At 38.6% G+C, this 18,682-nt stretch overlaps 1 protein-coding gene across 1 annotated transcript in view; it reads left to right on the top strand.

Annotated features, from left to right (window-relative positions):
• The window catches only part of GABRR3 (gamma-aminobutyric acid type A receptor subunit rho3), a 366,702-nt gene that overhangs the window by 293,924 nt on the left and 54,096 nt on the right, over window positions 1-18,682 (top strand). The window contains exon 7 of the mRNA XM_044071761.1: window positions 15,207-15,403. Coding sequence (XP_043927696.1) covers window positions 15,207-15,403 — 197 coding nt within the window. The remainder of the gene's footprint in view (window positions 1-15,206; window positions 15,404-18,682) is intronic.

Genomic DNA, 18,682 nt, shown 5'->3' with positions numbered 1-18,682 from the left:
TATGTTTAACAGGCATGCTCTACCTTTAACAAATCTGAACTGGGTTGGGTCCAGAGTTTGGAGATTACCTATGTCCTTGTTAATAAGCTCCATAATGATTTTTTCCATGGCCTTGCAGATGAGGTTTGTCAAGTGTATGGGAATTCAATTCCCAGGGCTGGTTGATGGTCCCCCTTTATGCAGAGGGATTACTGTTGTTGTCCTCCATTACACCTGACATAGCCAGTATGTAGGCTGTAGTTAAACAGGGATCCAAGTGGATCTGCTAGGTCATGTTTTAAGTTGTTTAAAAGGCAACCTGGGATGCTGTCTGGTCCCATTGATGCCGTGTTTTTTACCTTGGAGAGTGCCAAGATTACCTGCTCTCTTGATATAATAGGCTGAGGAATGGTGACAGGTATACTTTGAGGGATGACAGGAGGGGACAGGAGATGAAGTTTGCTCCAAATCTGTCAGCTAGCAGGTTGGCTATTACCTCTGGTTGAGTATGGGTGGTGTCATCCACAACCAGTTCAGCGCATAGCTGGGTATTCCCTTTTAGATTTCGTATGTAGTTAAAGAATGCTTTGTGTTTAACCTTAGCTAGGGAGGCTAGTTTTGCTTTGTAGTTAGCTTTGGAGAACTTGACAAGATCTCTAATTTGTTTGTTTTGGACATTAGTTTCTTTCTGTTGTTGTATAGCTTGTTTTTGTGGCAAGACTTGGTTTTAATCCATTCAGGTACAGCCAATTCAATACAACTGCTTGAGTGGTTATACAGGGCATTGGTGTACACCTCTGTATAGGAGTCTGTGTTATCTAGGTTTGAAGCGGCTTTGACACTTTTATACCATCACTTAGTAGGAGGTCATTTGTCTTTAAAAAATTCTTAAGCATTTTTTAACTTGATGGAGTATCTGGTCTTATAATTATATCGAACAAGGCCGCTCTATGGTTCAATCTTACCAGGGAGGACATTGCATGGGGAGGGGTGCAATGCTCTCCCATGGTAGTGAGTATTATGTCCAGGACATCTGATCCTCTTATGGGTGTGCTGGCTAGTAGTTCCAAAGCATTTGCATTGACAAAGTCTAAGAACCTTTGAGCCAGCATGTTTGTGGTTGTGTATGTTTCCCAGTTGATTGTAAGATAATTAAAATCACCCATAAGTAAGGTGTTGGGCTGCATAGCACATGACTTCAGTAAGCCCAGGTATGCAGTATGCTTTTCCTAGTTCTTGGTGGGGGGACCAATAGCTAGCTATGATGGGGGCTTTGCCTATAGTTAATTGGACATAGAGTAGCTCAAGAGAGTCATACTGTTTGACCAGTCTTGAAGTGTACTTGTCCTTAATGAAGATGGGTACACCTCCTCCTTTGGTTCTTTCACATTCAATTTGTTGTCTGAATGTATGGCAGACATTGTAGACCTGCATAGCCAGGGTGCTTTCCATGATTTTGAATCGTGTCTTGGTGACTGCACAGACATCAAAAGTGAGGAGTGCTTCCAGGGAGTCCAGTTTCTTGTTTAGACTCCTAGCATTAAGCAGAAGTACCCTGAGTTGATCTAGAGCGGATTTTGTTATGTTGAGAGGTTGGTTATTTTAACATTGCCTAAAAAAGGAACAATAGGGGTGGCTAATGCCTTTGCCAGTATACGTAAACCTAGAGGAGACAGGTGCAGACCATCTCTGGCAAAGCAGCATGACCTGTCAACCATTTCTTCCCAGGCTAAGAGATATTGGATCCCTTTGGACTGACACCAGAATCTAAGCCAATTATTGTCAATCGTTTTTTGTTTATATTATGGCATCATCCTTGGAGAAGGTAGAATGTTGCTTAAGGCTAAGCTTATATCTGCCTGTGACACATAATCTGAGAGCTCAGTTATATCTCTCTTTCATATAGTCCAGTGAGGTATGTCTCAAGTCATTCACCCCCACGTGGACTATGATGAAGGCATATCAGTACTTGTGGTTGAGTGATTTGAATGATTTGACTAATCCTAGCACCTGACAGGCAGTGAACCATAACACATTTCTTATCCAGCCTGGTAAGGGGAACATCCATGTGTTTCACAATGGAGTCACCTATAACTAATACATTAGATTTTGTAGTGCTGCATCCTATGGGATTATTTGTTGAAACACTGGTGTGTGTGTGTGTGTGTGTGTGTGTGTGTGTGTGTGTGTGTGTGTGTGTGTGTGTGTGTGTGTGTGTGTGTGTGTGTGTGTGTGTGTGTGTATCTGTACATTATTATGTGTTGTGGTTATTTTTTAATTTACTAGTGAGTATATTTGTATATGTGGGTTTATGTGTTGTGTCGTCACTTAGTGGGGAAGTGTGTGCTGACAACCTGTTTGGCATTCGATTTGTCTTTATGTGAAAGTCTTGCCTCCAATTTCATAGTGTAACTACACCTCCCACATAAAGTATTTGTTTGTTTGTTTCAGGAGTAAGCGGTTGTCAGTATACATGAAATAATTGCTACATTGCCTCAGGATGCCTATGTCTATCAGGCTGGCCAGAGAAATGACAGGAAACTGCCCATCCATGATAGAAGGCCCTTAATGTATGTTTTATTAGGGAAGGGACTGGGTTAATTTAACAGGACTGTGCTGGTAGCACCTAGACTACAAGAGGGACCTATACTTTGTGCAGGGTAAAGTTCATCAATAAGGCAATGCCACTCAGTGCACAACTGATTTGCTCCCAGAGCAGCAGAAAAGCTTGGAAGGAATTCACTGACAGATGTTTAGGGAAAAATTGAGCTTCTATGCTTTTGTATCTATACAGGGTACTGCTAACTGCCACTGCACAAAGAGCAGTACCGCTCAAATGCAAGGTTTAAATATGAGCAAAGAGAAACTACCAAATCAGAAAAGCACACAATAAGCCTTCCAACAGTAATCCCCAATTCAGACAGGTTAGATCAGCATACTTCTGCCACAAGGGAGCAGAAGAACAACTTCTTCATGTAGAATATCTGGCTTGAATCCCGAGTGTAACAAGACCACACAAACTACGAGCAATAACAGAAATAATATAATACAGTACAACTAACTACTTAAAGCAGCAGTGGACAGTACCACTTTTTTGCTGTTGTTGTTTTTTTGAAACTGCTGAAGTACAGTCATAGTATATAACAGAAGTGCAAAAAAATACTTAGAGCCCTTTTATGGTAAGCGGTCCAGTCTGGTGGACCCCAGCCATAAAACAAGCTCTACATAAACAAAAAGGAGTGAAGCTACTACAAGATAGAGCAAAATCCTTGAAAGGTAAGACACCTTGATCATTATAAGTAAAAACTAAGAGTTTCATAAAATCATCCAAGGCAAATTTTGAGAGAAAATCGCCAAGGACTCTAAAGACAATCATAAGGCCTCTTTAGCTATGTTAGAAACCTAGGAGGAAACTCCCAGATATGCTCAGAATTAGTTCAAATGATGTGAAAATTACTGAACCTACACACATTGCTAACATACTGGCTGACAGGTTCAGTGCAACTCCCTCCCCCCAAAAGGAGAGATATCTATTCCAGAGGATTGTAGCCCCAAACATCTCCAACGCCCAGGTGAGAACTGCCCTCACTAAGGCAAAAACACAGCATCCATGGGACCGGATGGTGTCCCCGCGCTGTGTGCTTCATGAACTCAACGAGGAATTAAACCCACAGTTAGGACAGTTGTTTAATCTTAGCCTCACCTCTCAGGATACTGCATTCCAAGGAGGCGCACGGCGACTGTGGTCCCACTTTCATAAGTGGGCGTGTGCCTGGCCAGACCCTCTGGAAATTACCGCCCCCATTAGCTTGGACAAGCCTTATCTGCAAAGCCATGAGAGAGGATCATAATGGAACTCATAGCAAAAGACATAGGAACTTTGGTAGACTTTGGATCCAACCCAGTTTGGTTTTCTTTGTCAAAGGCAGAGATCCTGCTCTCTGCAACTTGGTGGACTTTTTCGAGACAGTCACCAAGGCCATTGATGAGGGAAAGGCAGTCCATACAGCCTACTCCTCGGACTCCTGGCAAAGGCCTTCGACACACCCCTACTCAGGTATCATCAAAAAACTCATCAGCTTGAATGTAAAACTCCATACATCACAAGATGGGCTGCAACTGGCTAAGGACAGAACCCACAGGGTCAGAGTTGCTGGAGCCATGTTGTGGACCTCAAAGCCTGTCACAAGTGGTGTCCCACAAGGCTCAGGGTCCTGGGTCCACTCTTGTTCGGCATCTACTTTTGGAAGGCACAAGCAAAACACAGGAGGGTTATGGGAGCTGACAAAGTTTGCAGATGACTGCAAACTGGGCCATAGTCGAAAACACATCTGACACACAGATATCCTCCAGAAGGGCCTCACAGAAATGGATAACTGGTGCCAGAGCCATGGCCTGAAGTTAAACGCCAAAAATGCATAGTCATACCTCTTCGGAAAACAAGGTTACCCCTAGCTACCATATAGGTGGCAATCCACTGAGCACAGAAAAGTCATCAGGGATCCAAAATCTTAAAGACAGTAGCCTTTCTGCTTGACACTCATGTTAAGCTAAAGTGAAGTTAGGAAAACCTTCTATATCACTTCCCACCTTATCATGAAGGGATTCACATCTAGATCAAGGGAGGTCATCGCCCCCTTGTAATTACCACTCTCATCAACAATTACATTAGACTCTATGGATTGAGTACAATGCCCTGCCTCGAATCGTATCTGACCAGACACCTGATGCAGCTTGAAAGGCCTCCCAAAAGTTCCTCACCAAAAGGATAAAGGGTCTCAAAAATATGTCTTATGCTGTTCTAACTGAAAGAACTCCAGGCTCTATTCAGTCTCTCATACCGCTTAAGCTCAGAGGTGACCTGTGCCTATATAAAACCCAGATTTGGATGAATATGCTTCACCTCAAAAAATCTAGATCCCCTGGTGGAACCACAAGGGTAGACTTAAACCTTGGACACGGTTATAAATAGAACGTGCTTGGAGGGACAGATTCATCACCCAGAGACTCCCTATGAACAAAATCCCGCACATGTGGAGGCAGAGCACTCGGCTGGCCTTGTCTCAAGAGGAATCTTGACCAATGGATGGGAGATCGCAGATGATACCCCAGGGATTACTTCAGTGTCACTGCTTGACAGAGGCACAGAAAAAAATGATAGGCACAGCTTTTTAGATTCAAACTAAAGGGGTGGTGAAAGCCACATAACTATGGGCTAGGCTTATAAATGCCCTTGGGCAGATAGCCTAGTATGAACCTATGAACCTATGAACCTATGAGAGTGCCAAGATTACCTGCTCTCTTGATATATTAGGCTGAGGAATTGTGACAGGTATACTTTGGGGGATGACAGGAGGGGACAGGGGATGAAGTTTGCTCCAACTCTATCAGCTAGCAGGTTGGCTATTACCTCTGGTTGAGTATGGGTGGTGCCATCCACAACCAGTTCAGCACATAGCTGGGTATTTCCTTTTAGATTTCGTATGTAGTTAAAGAATGCTTTGTGTTTAACCTTAGCTAGGGAGGCTAGTTTTGCTTTGTAGTTAGCTTTGGAGAACTTGACAAGATCTCTAATTTGTTTGTTTTGGACATTAGTTTCTTTCTGTTGTTGTATAGCTTGTTTTTGTGGCAAGACTTGGTTTTAATCCATTCAGGTACAGCCAATTCAATACAACTGCTTGAGTGGTTATACAGGGCATTGGTGTACACCTCTGTATAGGAGTCTGCATTATCTATGTTTGAAGCGGCTTTGACACTTTTATACCATCACTTAGTAGGAGGTCATTTGTCTTTAAAAAATTCTTAAGCATTTTTTAACTTGATGGAGTATCTGGTCTTATAATTAGATTGAACAAGACCTCTCTATGGTTCAATCTTACCAGGGAGGACATCACATGGGGATGGGTGCAATGCTCTCCCATGGTAGTGAGTATTATGTCCAGGACATCTGAGCCTCTTATGGGTGTGCTGGCTAGTAGTTCCAAACATTTGCATTGACAAAGTCCAAGAACCTTTGAGCCAGCATGTTTGTGGTTGTGTATGTTTCTCAGTTGACTGTAAGATAATTAAAATCACCAATAAGTAAGGTGTTGGGCTGCATGGCACATGGCTTCAGTAAGCTCAGGTATGCAGTATGCTTTTCCTAGTTCTTGGTGGGGGACCAATAGCTAGCTATGATGGGGGCTTTGCCTATAGTTAATTGGACATAGAGTAGCTCAAGAGAGTCATACTGTTTGACCAGTCTTGAAGTGTACTTGTCCTTAATGAAGATGGATACACCTCCTCCTTTTGGTTCTTTCACACTAAATGTGTTGTCTGAATGTATGGCAGGCATTGTAGCCCTGCATGGCCAGGGTGCTTTCCATGATTTTGAATCGTGTCTTGGTAACTGCACAGACATCAAAAGTGAGGAGTGCTTCCAGGGAGTCCAGTTTCTTGTTTAGACTCCTAGCATTAAGCAGCAGTACCCTGAGTTGATCTAGAGAGGATTTTGTTATGTTGAGAGGTTGGTTATTTTAACATTGCCTAAAAAAGGAACAATAGGGGTGGCTAATGTCTTTGCCAGTATACGTAAACCTAGAGGAGAAAGGTCCAGACCATCTCTGGCAAAGCAGCATGGCCTGTCAACCATTTCTTCCCAGGCTAAGAGATATTGGATCCCTTTGGACTGACACCAGAATCTAAGCCAATTATTGTCAATCATTTTTTTGTTTATATTGTGGCATCATCCTTGGAGAAGGTAGAATACTGCTTAAGGCTAAGCTTATATCTGCCTGTGACACATAATCTGAGAGCTCAGTTATATCTCTCTTTCATATAGTCCAGTGAGGTATGTCTCAAGTCATTCACCCCCATGTGGACTATGATAGAGGCATATCAGTACTTGTGGTTGAGCGATTTGAATGATTTGACTAATCCTAGCACCTGATAGCTAGCGAACCATAACACACTTCTTATCCAGCCTGGTAAGGGGAACATCCATGTGTTTCACAATGGAGTCACCTATAACCAATACATTAGATTTTGTAGTGCTGCATCCAATGGGATTATTTGTTGAAACACTGGTGTGCATATGTGTGTGTGTGTGTGTGTGTGTGTGTGTGTGTGTGTGTGTGTGTGTGTGTGTGTGTGTGTGTGTGTGTGTGTGTGTGTGTGTGTGTATCTGTACGTTATTATATGTTATGGCTATTTTTTAATTTACTAGTGAGTATATTTGTATATGTGGGTTTATGTGTTGTGTCGTCACTTAGTGGAGAAGTGTGTGCTGACAACCTGTTTGGCATTCGATTTGTCCTTATGTGAAAGTCTTGCCTCCAATTTCATAGTGTAACTACACCTCCCACATAAAGTATTTGTTTGTTTGTTTCAGGAGTAAGTGGTTGTCAGTATACATGAAATAATTGCTACATTGCCTCAGGATGCCCATGTCTATCAGGCTGGCCAGAGAGATGACAGGAAACTGCCCATCCATGATAGAAGGCCCTTACTGTATGTTTTATTAGGGAAGGGAATGGGTTAATTTAACAGGACTGTGCTGGTAGCACCTAGACTACAAGAGGGACCTATACTTTGTGCAGGGTAAAGTTCATCAATAAGGCAATGCCACTCAGTGCACAACTGATTTACTCCCAGAGCAGCAGAAAAGCTTGGAAGGAATTCACTGACAGATGTTTAGGGAAAAACTGAGCTTCTATGCTTTTGCATCTATACAGGGTACTGCTAACTGCCACTGCACAAAGAGCAGTACAGCTCAAACGCAAGGTTTAAATATGAGCAAAGAGAAACTACCAATTCAGAAATGCACACAATAAGCCTTCCAACAGTAATCCCCAATTCAGACAGGTTAGATCAGCATACTTCTGCCACGAGGGAGCAGAAGAACAACTTCTTCATGTAGAATATCTGGTTTGAAGCCAGAGTGTAACAAGACCACACAAACTACGAGCAATAACAGAAATAATGTAGTACAGTACAACTAACTACTTAAAGCAGCAGTGGACAGTACCACTTTTTTGTTGTTGTTGTTTTTTTGAAACTGCTGAAGTACAGTCATAGTATATAACAGAAGTGCAAAAAAATACTTAGAGCCCTTTTATGTTCTTCCCAGCACAGCTTCCTGCCACTAGATGAATAATCCCAGCCCTCCTAATGTAAAAGCACAGTAAGTGAAATGCTACCACAAACAAACTTAAAAGATACAAAATGCTACCATAAAAAACTTAAAGATAGGGATACAGCAGTGTACTTTAAACAGCTTATAAAAGTGTGATTATTCAATAAAAGTATTTCACTTTGTATACAGCCAAGAGCCACTCAACTGTAAAGAATTTATAAAGGCACTAAAAACAAGATTCTTCCAGCCAATAAAACATTAAGAAATCTCAAGTGTTTCCCCAACCTATACAGACCAGGCTACCCCCTTGTGCACTAGACAGAAAATCTACTGACCTCTTGGTGTAAAAACAAGTGCTTGCTAGAGTAAAAAAATGCACTACTTTATCCAACATCTAGCTAGATATTGAATTCAGAGCAAGTAAATCAGAAGAACAGATAATAAGAGGCAAAAATCACTATTTTTAATGTATTCATTTACTTATTTGTCTTTCTTTACCAGGAAAGTCCTAGTGAGTAATACCCATTTTCATCAGAAGCCCTGGGAGAATAGCTGCATTTGCTTACACTGCATTATACCAAGTTCCAGTTTAACAAAAACTAGTTACATTTCTATTTCTATTTATACACAAACAGTAGTTACATTTAGACATTCTAAGACTTTACAGTGGTGAAAGTTACTAAACAGAAAGCCAACTTGCAACTTAGTGGACTGTATAGGCAGCAGTTATATATAAATTATTTTTGTTATTTCAGTCAGAGGTTGAGAGTATTATGTGGTCAACACAAAATATCAACCTTCTGATGAGAACATGCAGGACCAGGATTGGTTAAGATATTGTTTAAGCAGTGGTTTAAAACTAATGAGTTTGTCAGAGTTTTGTTTGTGTGGGGATACTATTCCAGAGTTTAGCAGTGCCTTGGAAGTCTCCTGGAAGATTATTTGACTTATTTGTAAATAATAAGAATTTGTTACTAAAGCAGAGGTCCCTTGCTGGACAGTAGGGCAATAATAGGTTTTGTAGTGCAGGGCATTTTGCTGGATGCTGAATGAGTTTGTGTGCTGTAGTTAGTTGTGAATATGTTAGATAGTTGTGTAGTTTAAGCCAGTTTAATTGCTTTAAGCTATGACAATGGTGTGTCCTGTGAGGGAGACTGGTGGCAAATTTAGCTATTTTATTGTACCAGAAGGCAAGTTTCTTTCTTTGAGTATTGTTTAAGCTTGTTAGGATAGGAGCAGCGTATAAGAGAGTTGGCAATAAGAAGGTGGTGGCTAGAGTTTTTCTTGCAGTATCTCTAAGGAATACATTGACCGTGTAAAGGGGGCCTGATTTTTGGTGTGTAGATTTAATGGTGTGCAGTTTATGCTGGTCATATTTGAGATTGTCATTTATTATAATGCCTAAACATTTACTGTGAGTTACAGTTTTAATGACAATATTATTTGCTGACTTTATGGTAAAAAATGCTTTTGATTTTGGCAACTTTTTGAGATAAAAAGCATTAACTTAGTTTTCTTTAGTTTGAGTAGAGGTTAGATTCTTTGAGCCAGGTTTATACAGAAGAGAAAGATTTTGGGGTAATGTCTTGGAGCTTATTTATTGTTGAGGCCGCACATATTAATGTTGAGTCATCTGCACACTGAGCTAAGCTAGCATGGTGACTGGATGTATGGAGGTCATTAATAAGTATATTAAACAGGAGAAGACCCAGGATGGAGCCCTGAAGGACACCTGTAGTAACTGGTTGAAAGGATGAGTAGGTGTGCTGCCATTTAATGGCTTATTGCCTTCCAGATAGGTAACTAAGAAACCACAACAAGGAGAGCTGAATGAGCAGTTGCTGGTGTGAGACAGTATCAAATTCCTTTGACAAGTCCAAGAACATGGTGGACACAAGCAGACCGTTGTTTCTATGTTGGTTTATTATACTGGTAAAATATAATAGGGCAGTAGTGGTGCTGTGCTGGGGCCTAAAGCTATGTTGTATTTCTGAGAGCAGGTTATTTGAGGTTAGGTATTGCAACAGCTGCAAACAGATGCATTTCTGTAATATTTTGGAGAGAGAAAACTGCTATTAGTCTGAAGTTATTACACTCTGTAGATATGCCACCTTTGCGCAATGATATGATATAGGATTTTTCCCACAGTGATGGGGTATATCTTTCTGCTATGGACCTATTAATTAATATGGACAAAGGGAATGCTATGACTTCTGCGTCCATTTTTAGATAGTCTGATGGTTGTTGGTCTACAGCTATGGAAGTAAATTTTAGTTTAAGGAACAACTTCCTTATGAGTGAGGTAGGTACTAGACTAAAACTGAAAAGCTGCAGGTGGTTTCTACTGGACAGGAATGACACAGAGATGCAGACATATTACTGTCTAAGAGAGATAATTTTGATTGTATAAAGTAGGAATTAAAGCGTGATGGGATAGGGTCTGTCATATTATCTTTTTTTGAAGAGGGGGTGATGGTCTTGCCAGGGTGGTGTAGTTTATTTAGTGATGACCAAAAAATGTTTTGGGTTATTTTTATGTTTGACTTGTAGGTTGGTATAGTATCTTTGCTTATCTTGTTTGACATAGAGTTTTGCCAGGTTTCTAAGATGTGTAAAATTGCTGGAAGGCATTTTGAGTTCTATTTTTATAACAAATTTTCAAGGCTTTATCCCTTTTTATCGTGATTTTTTTGTTTCTTTTGTCAGCCATAGTGTGGGGTTGGACTTTACTCTTTTATTACATACTGGTGCTAGATTATTTAAGGTCTGTAAGAATATGTTATTAAAGTGTTCTACAGCAGTATCTCGTGGCATTGTTCTAAGTACATTCCAGTTATATTGTTTTAGTGTTTCATTGAAAATATCTTGCTGAAATGGTTATATTTCATATTTGATTAGAGATGATATGTTTATCTAGATTATGGTGTGCTCTAATAGCATATGTTGGTATGTGGTCACTTATGATATCTGAGAGGCATTCCACTTTTGTCAGTTTGTATAGTTTGTTTGTAAGAATGCAGTCTAAAGTTGAGTGTCTCCCTGAAGTTTTATTGATTCTAGTAGGTGTGGTTATTAATTGCCTGAAGGTGAACAAGTTTACAGATTCAGTGGGGGTAGTGGAATTTGAGTTGCCAGTCTATATTTAAGTCTGCAAGCATTATAGTTTTATGGTTAATTTGTGGGGATATCCAATATAGGATGCTTTCAGCAGTATCAGTGTTATTCCCTGGAGGTATATAAATTGCTATTAAACATATAGTTTTCCTATTGCTGATTTTTAGGAGTGTTATTGGAGGTTCAGCATTGTTAAATTTGGATATTTCCTGTGTAAATAGGGCAATGGTTAGAGAATGTTTATAGATGGTTGCTACACCACCTGCATGTTTATTTTTTTCTGTCATGCCTACGTATATTGAAACCTGGGGAGGTGATCTCATTGTCCTTTATTTCTTTTTTAAACCAGGTTTCAGTAGCTATGACTACATCAGGAGTGTACATGGCATTGCAGGCATGTATGTCATGGATGATGACTGGTAGTATAAAAGGAAATTAATGTGTTTGTTTGAATGCTCTGAAGAAGTTCTGTAATAAACGGGACGAAATCATTAAACTTTACTCTGGATCCTGTGTTATTTTGCTTTTTATGTCATGGATTTTATTGCACATACTTTTTAGGTTCATATTTAATAAGGTGAGTTTGGGTTCTATTTTTTTTTAAATTTTTTTGAGATGCATTAGGTGACTGGTTTATTTTGGGGTTGGAAGTGATGGTTTATGAACAGGTGGCTCTAGGTTAGGGTGAATATCTCCACTAATTTTTTTGAACTGATATTTTACAGAGCGAAGAGAGTGGCCAGTTATATTTTGGTCTTGGCTTGATATTTGGTTGTAAATTTGGATATTCAGTTTTGAGATATTTTTAGATAAATAAATCAGACATGGTTTGTTAAACAGGATGCTATGGAGAAAGGCAGGCTGGGTAGATGTTGATATTCTTTGTGAGGACTGGTTGATGTCCTAAGTATTTGAAGGAGGTGGATTTGATAATTGGTGATAAACACTAGTGGAGTGAGGAGAAATAGAAAAATAATCTGAGTTATGAGCATCTTTAATTTAGGGTTTATCTTTGTTGTAAATTAGGATTAGAAAATGTTAGGAATGTACTGGTTTGGTTTTAGGGATGTAATTTAATAGTTATAGGGGGAAAGGATAATGACAGTTTGAGAGAGTCTTGGGTGGTAAACTAGAGTGGGTGTTACTACTGGAAGCAATTCTGTTGAAAGTTTTTCATCGAGAGGAACTGATGGTATTGGTTTGAGGAATATGTGGGTGGTGCTATGAAAGTATAAATGTAGACTCAACACAGGTTGAAAACTTGGCAAAGAGACAGAGTAAAAACAATCAGTAATTTAACTTAAAAAGCCAAAAATCTGCAGAGATAGATAAGTAAAAGGAGCAATGCAGTTTAAAAAAATACTAGTTTAAAGTCTTGATTTCGTTGCTCTAGGACACAGTTTTAGTAGATCTCGTTCAATATCACCTTGACCTGACTAAAGGTGATGACAGTAACAAATTGCACTTGACTCTTTGAACAACTATATAATGTAAACAGGCTTCTATGGACTTTGAAATACAAAGTCCAAAGGCTACCCCAACCCAACAGATCAGCAAAATAATAAGAAAAAGTAAGCCAGAATGCAGTAGTGCAGCTCTAGAAAAATACTGGCTCTGCACTGAAAGTGGCTACACAGGAAGAGAAGCACATTTAAGGAAGGGAGTCAGTAGGCTGTTAAAACAATGAATTGAGCACAGTTAAGAGAGTAACTATGAATGGGACTGCTGTGGTCTAAGAAAATGGAGCTATTATAGTGGCAAAGGTTTTTTTTAAGCTGCCATAATATTTATAATTTATATGCAGTTCCACTAAGACAGGAGGATATAAATAGTAGGAATAGCAAGTCTAGAAGAAATGAAGAAAATATAAGAGAAATAAATATTTTGATTAAGAGCAGTAAGAGCAAATGTTAGTGTCTGTTAGGATGTAGAGAGTAAAAGCTGACCAGCAGGATATCAGTGGATGAAGGTTTACAGACTATAAAGCTATTGTTTACAAACTAAGACACTGAAGCACTTGTCTTCAGACTAGTCACCATGCAAGCTAAAATACATGCAGAAGACTGGATACCCCTAACACTTACATAAAGCACAATGGCAGAGGTGGCACACAGTTTGTAATAAATAAGTGGTGGATAGATTGAGTGGACTCAGACTGCCTGTTGGATGAACCTGCTGTGTGTATGCTTTATGATGTTTCCAATGAACTTAAAGCACAACAGTAGAGGTGGTACACAGTTTGTCCTAAACAATTGATGGGTGGATTGAGTGGCCTCACACTGCCTATTTGCCTATTGGATGAGGAGCCTGCTGTGTGTATGCTTTAGGGATGGTTCCAATGAATCCTGTAACTCCCTTGCAGCCTGCTGGAGAGAGGGAGAGAGATGGAAGGGAGGAATTATATAAGTACAAGTAAAGACTAATAAATAATTAAAGATAGCAGTGTAGAAAGGGAGGAGTTATTAAGCTTCATTTACAGAAGAGGTGGTCAGCTTAAAATCATCAGATTTAAAAAGCAAATTAACAAAGGCGAGGGTGTGTGGGAAAAATAACTAGCAGGAAATTACCAGCAGTGCTTTTAGAGAGAGGGTGGGTGGGAAAAATAACTAGCAGGGAATCATCAGCAGTGCTTTTAGTTTATGCAGGCTTGAAATCTCTTCAGAAAAAGACAGAGACCCAGAAATTCACTGTGTATTTAAATATCACTCAAGAAACAATTTAACCAATGTAAAAACAGGGTAATGTGGTACTAGTGCAGATGGGCAATTAGATCATATAGGAATGTATACTACACTAAGTATAAATGGAGAGAAAAAACAGTTTACAACAGAAGAATAGTAATACGGGTCAACTGATAGGCATTAATGGATTAAAAATATTGCAGTACTGTGTTTGTGAAAAGTGTTTATTACAGCCAATCTTCTGTTTGCTAAAATGCCTCATGCTGTGCTTTTTTTGGATTGGCCCATGGCGTTTTCAGTGACAATCCATTAACTAAAATTTGCTTAAAATGCATTTTGTAATTGTTTTACCCATTTCTAACAGAATCATGCTTACCCTGCTGTAGAAATACTTTTGTTTTACAGATCTTGTGAAGTAGCTTCCTTGACTAGAGCCTGTGTATTAACTGTGAAACAGATTCAGATATGCTATACTGATGTGTGTATTTCTGATATGTAGGGGATGTTCAAACTGCAGCTCACTGTTTAACCACAGTAGACCAACTGACTGACTTCTCAAAGAAAATTACAGTAGTGCCTGTTTCTAGACATTCATTCCAACTGTGAAGTCAAAGAAACTGTATCAGCTGCAATCTGTAATTTGTGAGCTATTTCAGAAAGCGAAATATCATTTTCAGCCATGTTGCTAGACATCTTAATGTAGGTCTAAAATGGCCTGCAAATGGCAACTTTGATAAGGCAGCAATATCTGTTTATGACTTCTCTAAAGACAGTCAATTAATTCATTCAGTTTTCATAGTCTTGTGTAGATTATTTGCATAGAAAATAATAAAGTTAGAAGAATTTATCCATCATCATGACCAAATTTCTCTTAGCAACTACAAATATTAATCTATGTTTCCCCTGAAAAAAAGATCACAGGATCAGGATACCCTGTCTATAAAAATACAATAAAATGTTGAAAATATCTGAAATGAGGTCAGCATACTATTTTCTATGGAAAAGTCCACATGGAAAAAGTGGATGCTTTAGGGTTATGAGATCTTTAAAGTATATATTTGTGTGCTTCATTTCCAGCTATTGCAGTATGTGTTGTATACACTATACTAACTGACTGCTCTACTCATCAAACATTTCCTTAAAGAAAGGGGGTAACTGCATCATCACTATCATTTTATCATTTCATGACCCTCTCCGAGGATCCACACTATGTAAAACAATCGAGGCATTGCAATCAGCATTTACTAAATTTTGTTTTTGTTGTTCTTAAGAATCTGTCTGTAACTTTCTTTACTAACTACTATATTTGTTTTAAACAGGAATTACAGTTGTCCTGACTATGTCAACAATAATCACAGGAGTGAATGCCTCTATGCCTCAAGTGTCCTACATTAAAGCTGTTGATATCTATTTGTGGGTCAGTTTCCTGTTTGTATTCCTTTCTGTGATTGAATATGCTGCTGTAAATTATCTGACTACAGTGGAAGAACAGACAGAATTAAAACGAAGGGGCAAGGTAAGATCTCCATCAATACCAGACCTATATAAAATAAACATCAACCATTTTTATGTATTTTTTTTATTTCCATCCCTTCCACTTCTGTATCTATTTACAATTATTACATTCCAATTATCCATCACTTGACCTTTTTGCATGTTAGCATGTTCTGTCTCTGGGATATTTTTGGTAATCCTTGCCAGGCCAGATATGATATCCTATTCTGGGTACATTTAGTCTATAGGGACATTGTTGACTGGTTCAAGACATGGTAAGGGCTGGCTTTAGCTCTGACTTAGTTAGAGACTCCTTTAAGTGGTTATCATTTAGACAGGTAGACAGCCACAGAAATCACATAGATGGCCTTTTCCATTTTATTGCCACACTAGCGGTGAATCCTGCAGTGTTATCACATTACAGGCATCAGCATGAACCCATCACATTCTGGTTCCACATCCGTTAGACCCTGACTTCAGTTGAGTATTAGTATATGTTGAAATCTAATATATATCTGTAAGAATAAACAGCAAATTCTCAGATATATAGTCCCATAAAATCAACTGGCCCTCTGGTGCCTGGACTCATTCTGAAATCCAAATTACTCTTGTCATAAGAATGAATCAGTCAATATGCATGGCCAGCTGGCATCAAATTTAATAAGGTGGCAAAATTCATGTATGCCTTCCTCTAAAGAATTGCAATCAGACTCATTTAGTGTTCATAATCTTATGCAGCTTGTCTGTAGAGGTTCAGTGTGATTCTCCGTTTTTTTTGTCTACTTCAGTGTGATTCTAGGTTTTTATGTCTTTGTGGGTAGTCTGAGTATTATAGTGTCTTCCTCCTTGCAACAAATCTGCATTCATGTTTTATTACACCATTCCCACAGAATATTCCAAGAAGTGATTTACACTAATGTGCTTTTGGATTTGGTAAAATAGTTTAAGTAAATTAAGAAAATAAATGCTGCCCTTAGACTTTTAGAAATGTCATAGATAATAGTGAACATGTGCATAAAGCTGCAGTGTGTGTGTGTGTGTGTGTGTGTGTGTGTGTGTGTGTGTGTGTGTGTGTGTGTGTGTGTGTGTGTGCGCAATTCCTGGAAGCCACACTTGGTATAGTAGTACTTGTATGAGAGTGGAGACTGGAGCTTTAACATTATAGGTTGCATTTTATCAGACGGCTCTCATATTTTAACAACACAATGATACGCTATTACAGTGACTGCTATTTTGAAATATTTGTGCTGCACTTCCCTTTTTGGAGCTGTGATGGGGGGTTGTAAGTGGAACTGTGATATTTTGTGTTCTACTTTATAGCAATGGAGAAGTAATAGACAGTATTTAAAAATAATTCCAAAGTGCAACATTTAGCATTTTAGTTCTTCCCCAGCTGACTCGGAGCTCTAACATTCAGTTTTGTATTATATGAAATAAAGTACATTTATGCACAATCTAGTGCTATTCTGGGTAATAAGAACTATTGTTCAGTATCAAAAGAGTACTTCATCGATGTGACACTGGATAGGCAGTGCAGTGGAGCTGTGACATTCCACTGGAGAAATGCACACACATACACAAGTGCACACATACACACAACAGCTTTAATTTCCTAAGCCACTGGCTAGTCATTTTTTTAAACTTTGAAAAGCCACAGACTGACAGCTGTCAAAATAGCAGTCAGATTGTGGCAGCTTGCTCTTTTCATTTACTGAAACGATTGTGGAGCTAGTAGATTAAATAATGGTCTACTGTTTCTGAAGTTTGAAAAATCAAATGTAAAGATTCACAAAGACTAATTGTGTTGTCAATTTCAAACTTCTACACTGTAATTTTATTTCAAATATTCCCTGTAAAAAGGGTCACAGACTCAGAAGAAAAACCTGGACAACGTGATTACATAAATACACTTTTGTGAATCCAGTGAATTATTTTTTATCACAATCCAGATCAATGGTGACACAGAACTATCAGTGGTTATTAAAGTAAAGGATTTGAAAACTCTAATCAAATAATATTAAAAATATCTATCAGAAAAAAAGAAACAGACTCAGTAAGCACATTCCATGTAAAATGAGCAGGGGCGTACATTTTCCATTTAAACAACAAAAAAAAATCTTGGATTTGGAGAACTGTTTGAGTCTTTGAAAAACTTTTCATGAAAGTTTCATGAAATGTGTTAATTTAGGCCAAGGTACTCATTCACCATGACTTATATTTATTCTTACATTTACCACCTGTAATACTACTGTCAGTTAACTTTATAAAGTGCTATGCCGTATACTTAGATTCTGCATGTATATGAATTTAATCAAATGTAATTTTCTTTGATGTCTGTTTAGTCAACAAAATTTGGTTGACTAAGCAGATGGTCAGTGGGTGTGAGAGACTGCACAATTCTTTGGGTTGGAGAGTATACCCTTTTCCTGATATTGTACAATCTTAACGTTATATGAATGTCTTTATAGCTAGCAGTGGGTGTGGAGGATGAAGCCCCCACACTGTTTTTTGCAAAAGGATTGTGCTCTTGCAAGAAAACATGTTTTTGTCTCTTTTTTTGTTTGCTTTAATTTTGCAGATGTAAAGATTGTTGCTGGGTGCATGCATATTCAATATTTGTATTGTAGATGTTGTGTGGTTGACATTTTGAACATCAGCACTTGGGTCTTTTGATTATTTTCAGTAGATCTATATATATATATATATATATATATATATATATATATATATATTTGGAATCCATTTACTACATTGAATTTATGTTTCAACAAAACGCAAATTCGCGAATGCACTACCGCAAAAGTGCATTTTGCGAAAATGCACTTTCGTGTGAAGATAAAAATAAAACAAAAATAAACAAAAAAGAAGAAATAAAAACATGCAGTTTGCATGTAATCTTAGTTGTACATCAATGATTAGTGTTGATATGCAACTAAGCAAACTAGTGCTGAGATCATGATACAGTGGGGATAAGGGAATATTCCCTTTTCCTCACTGTAGTGTGATCTCCGAGTGAGAATATTAAAGTAGGGGGGTGTGTGGGGTGCAGCCCCCCTGCAAAAGATGTTTTTGTGTGTTTTTTTTTTGGGGGGGGGTTAGCCAATCCGGCAGCTATACTTCAGCAAAAGTGCAGTTTCATTGAAGTGCACTTTCGCTGAAGTGGGGATCTACTTTTCTTTTTCAAACAAGTGTAATTTTGATGAAGAAAAGTAGATCCATATATATATATATATATATATATATATATATATATATATATATATGTGTGTTTGTGTGTGTGCATGCATCCATGTGCACTATA

Source organism: Protopterus annectens, chromosome 5.part0 (genome assembly GCF_019279795.1).
Source record: "Protopterus annectens isolate FY-2018-M chromosome 5.part0, PAN1.0, whole genome shotgun sequence".
NCBI classification, from domain to species: domain Eukaryota; kingdom Metazoa; phylum Chordata; order Ceratodontiformes; family Protopteridae; genus Protopterus; species Protopterus annectens.
Note: the sequence above shows the minus strand (reverse complement) of the source record. Positions and strands in the feature narration are given on the sequence as shown.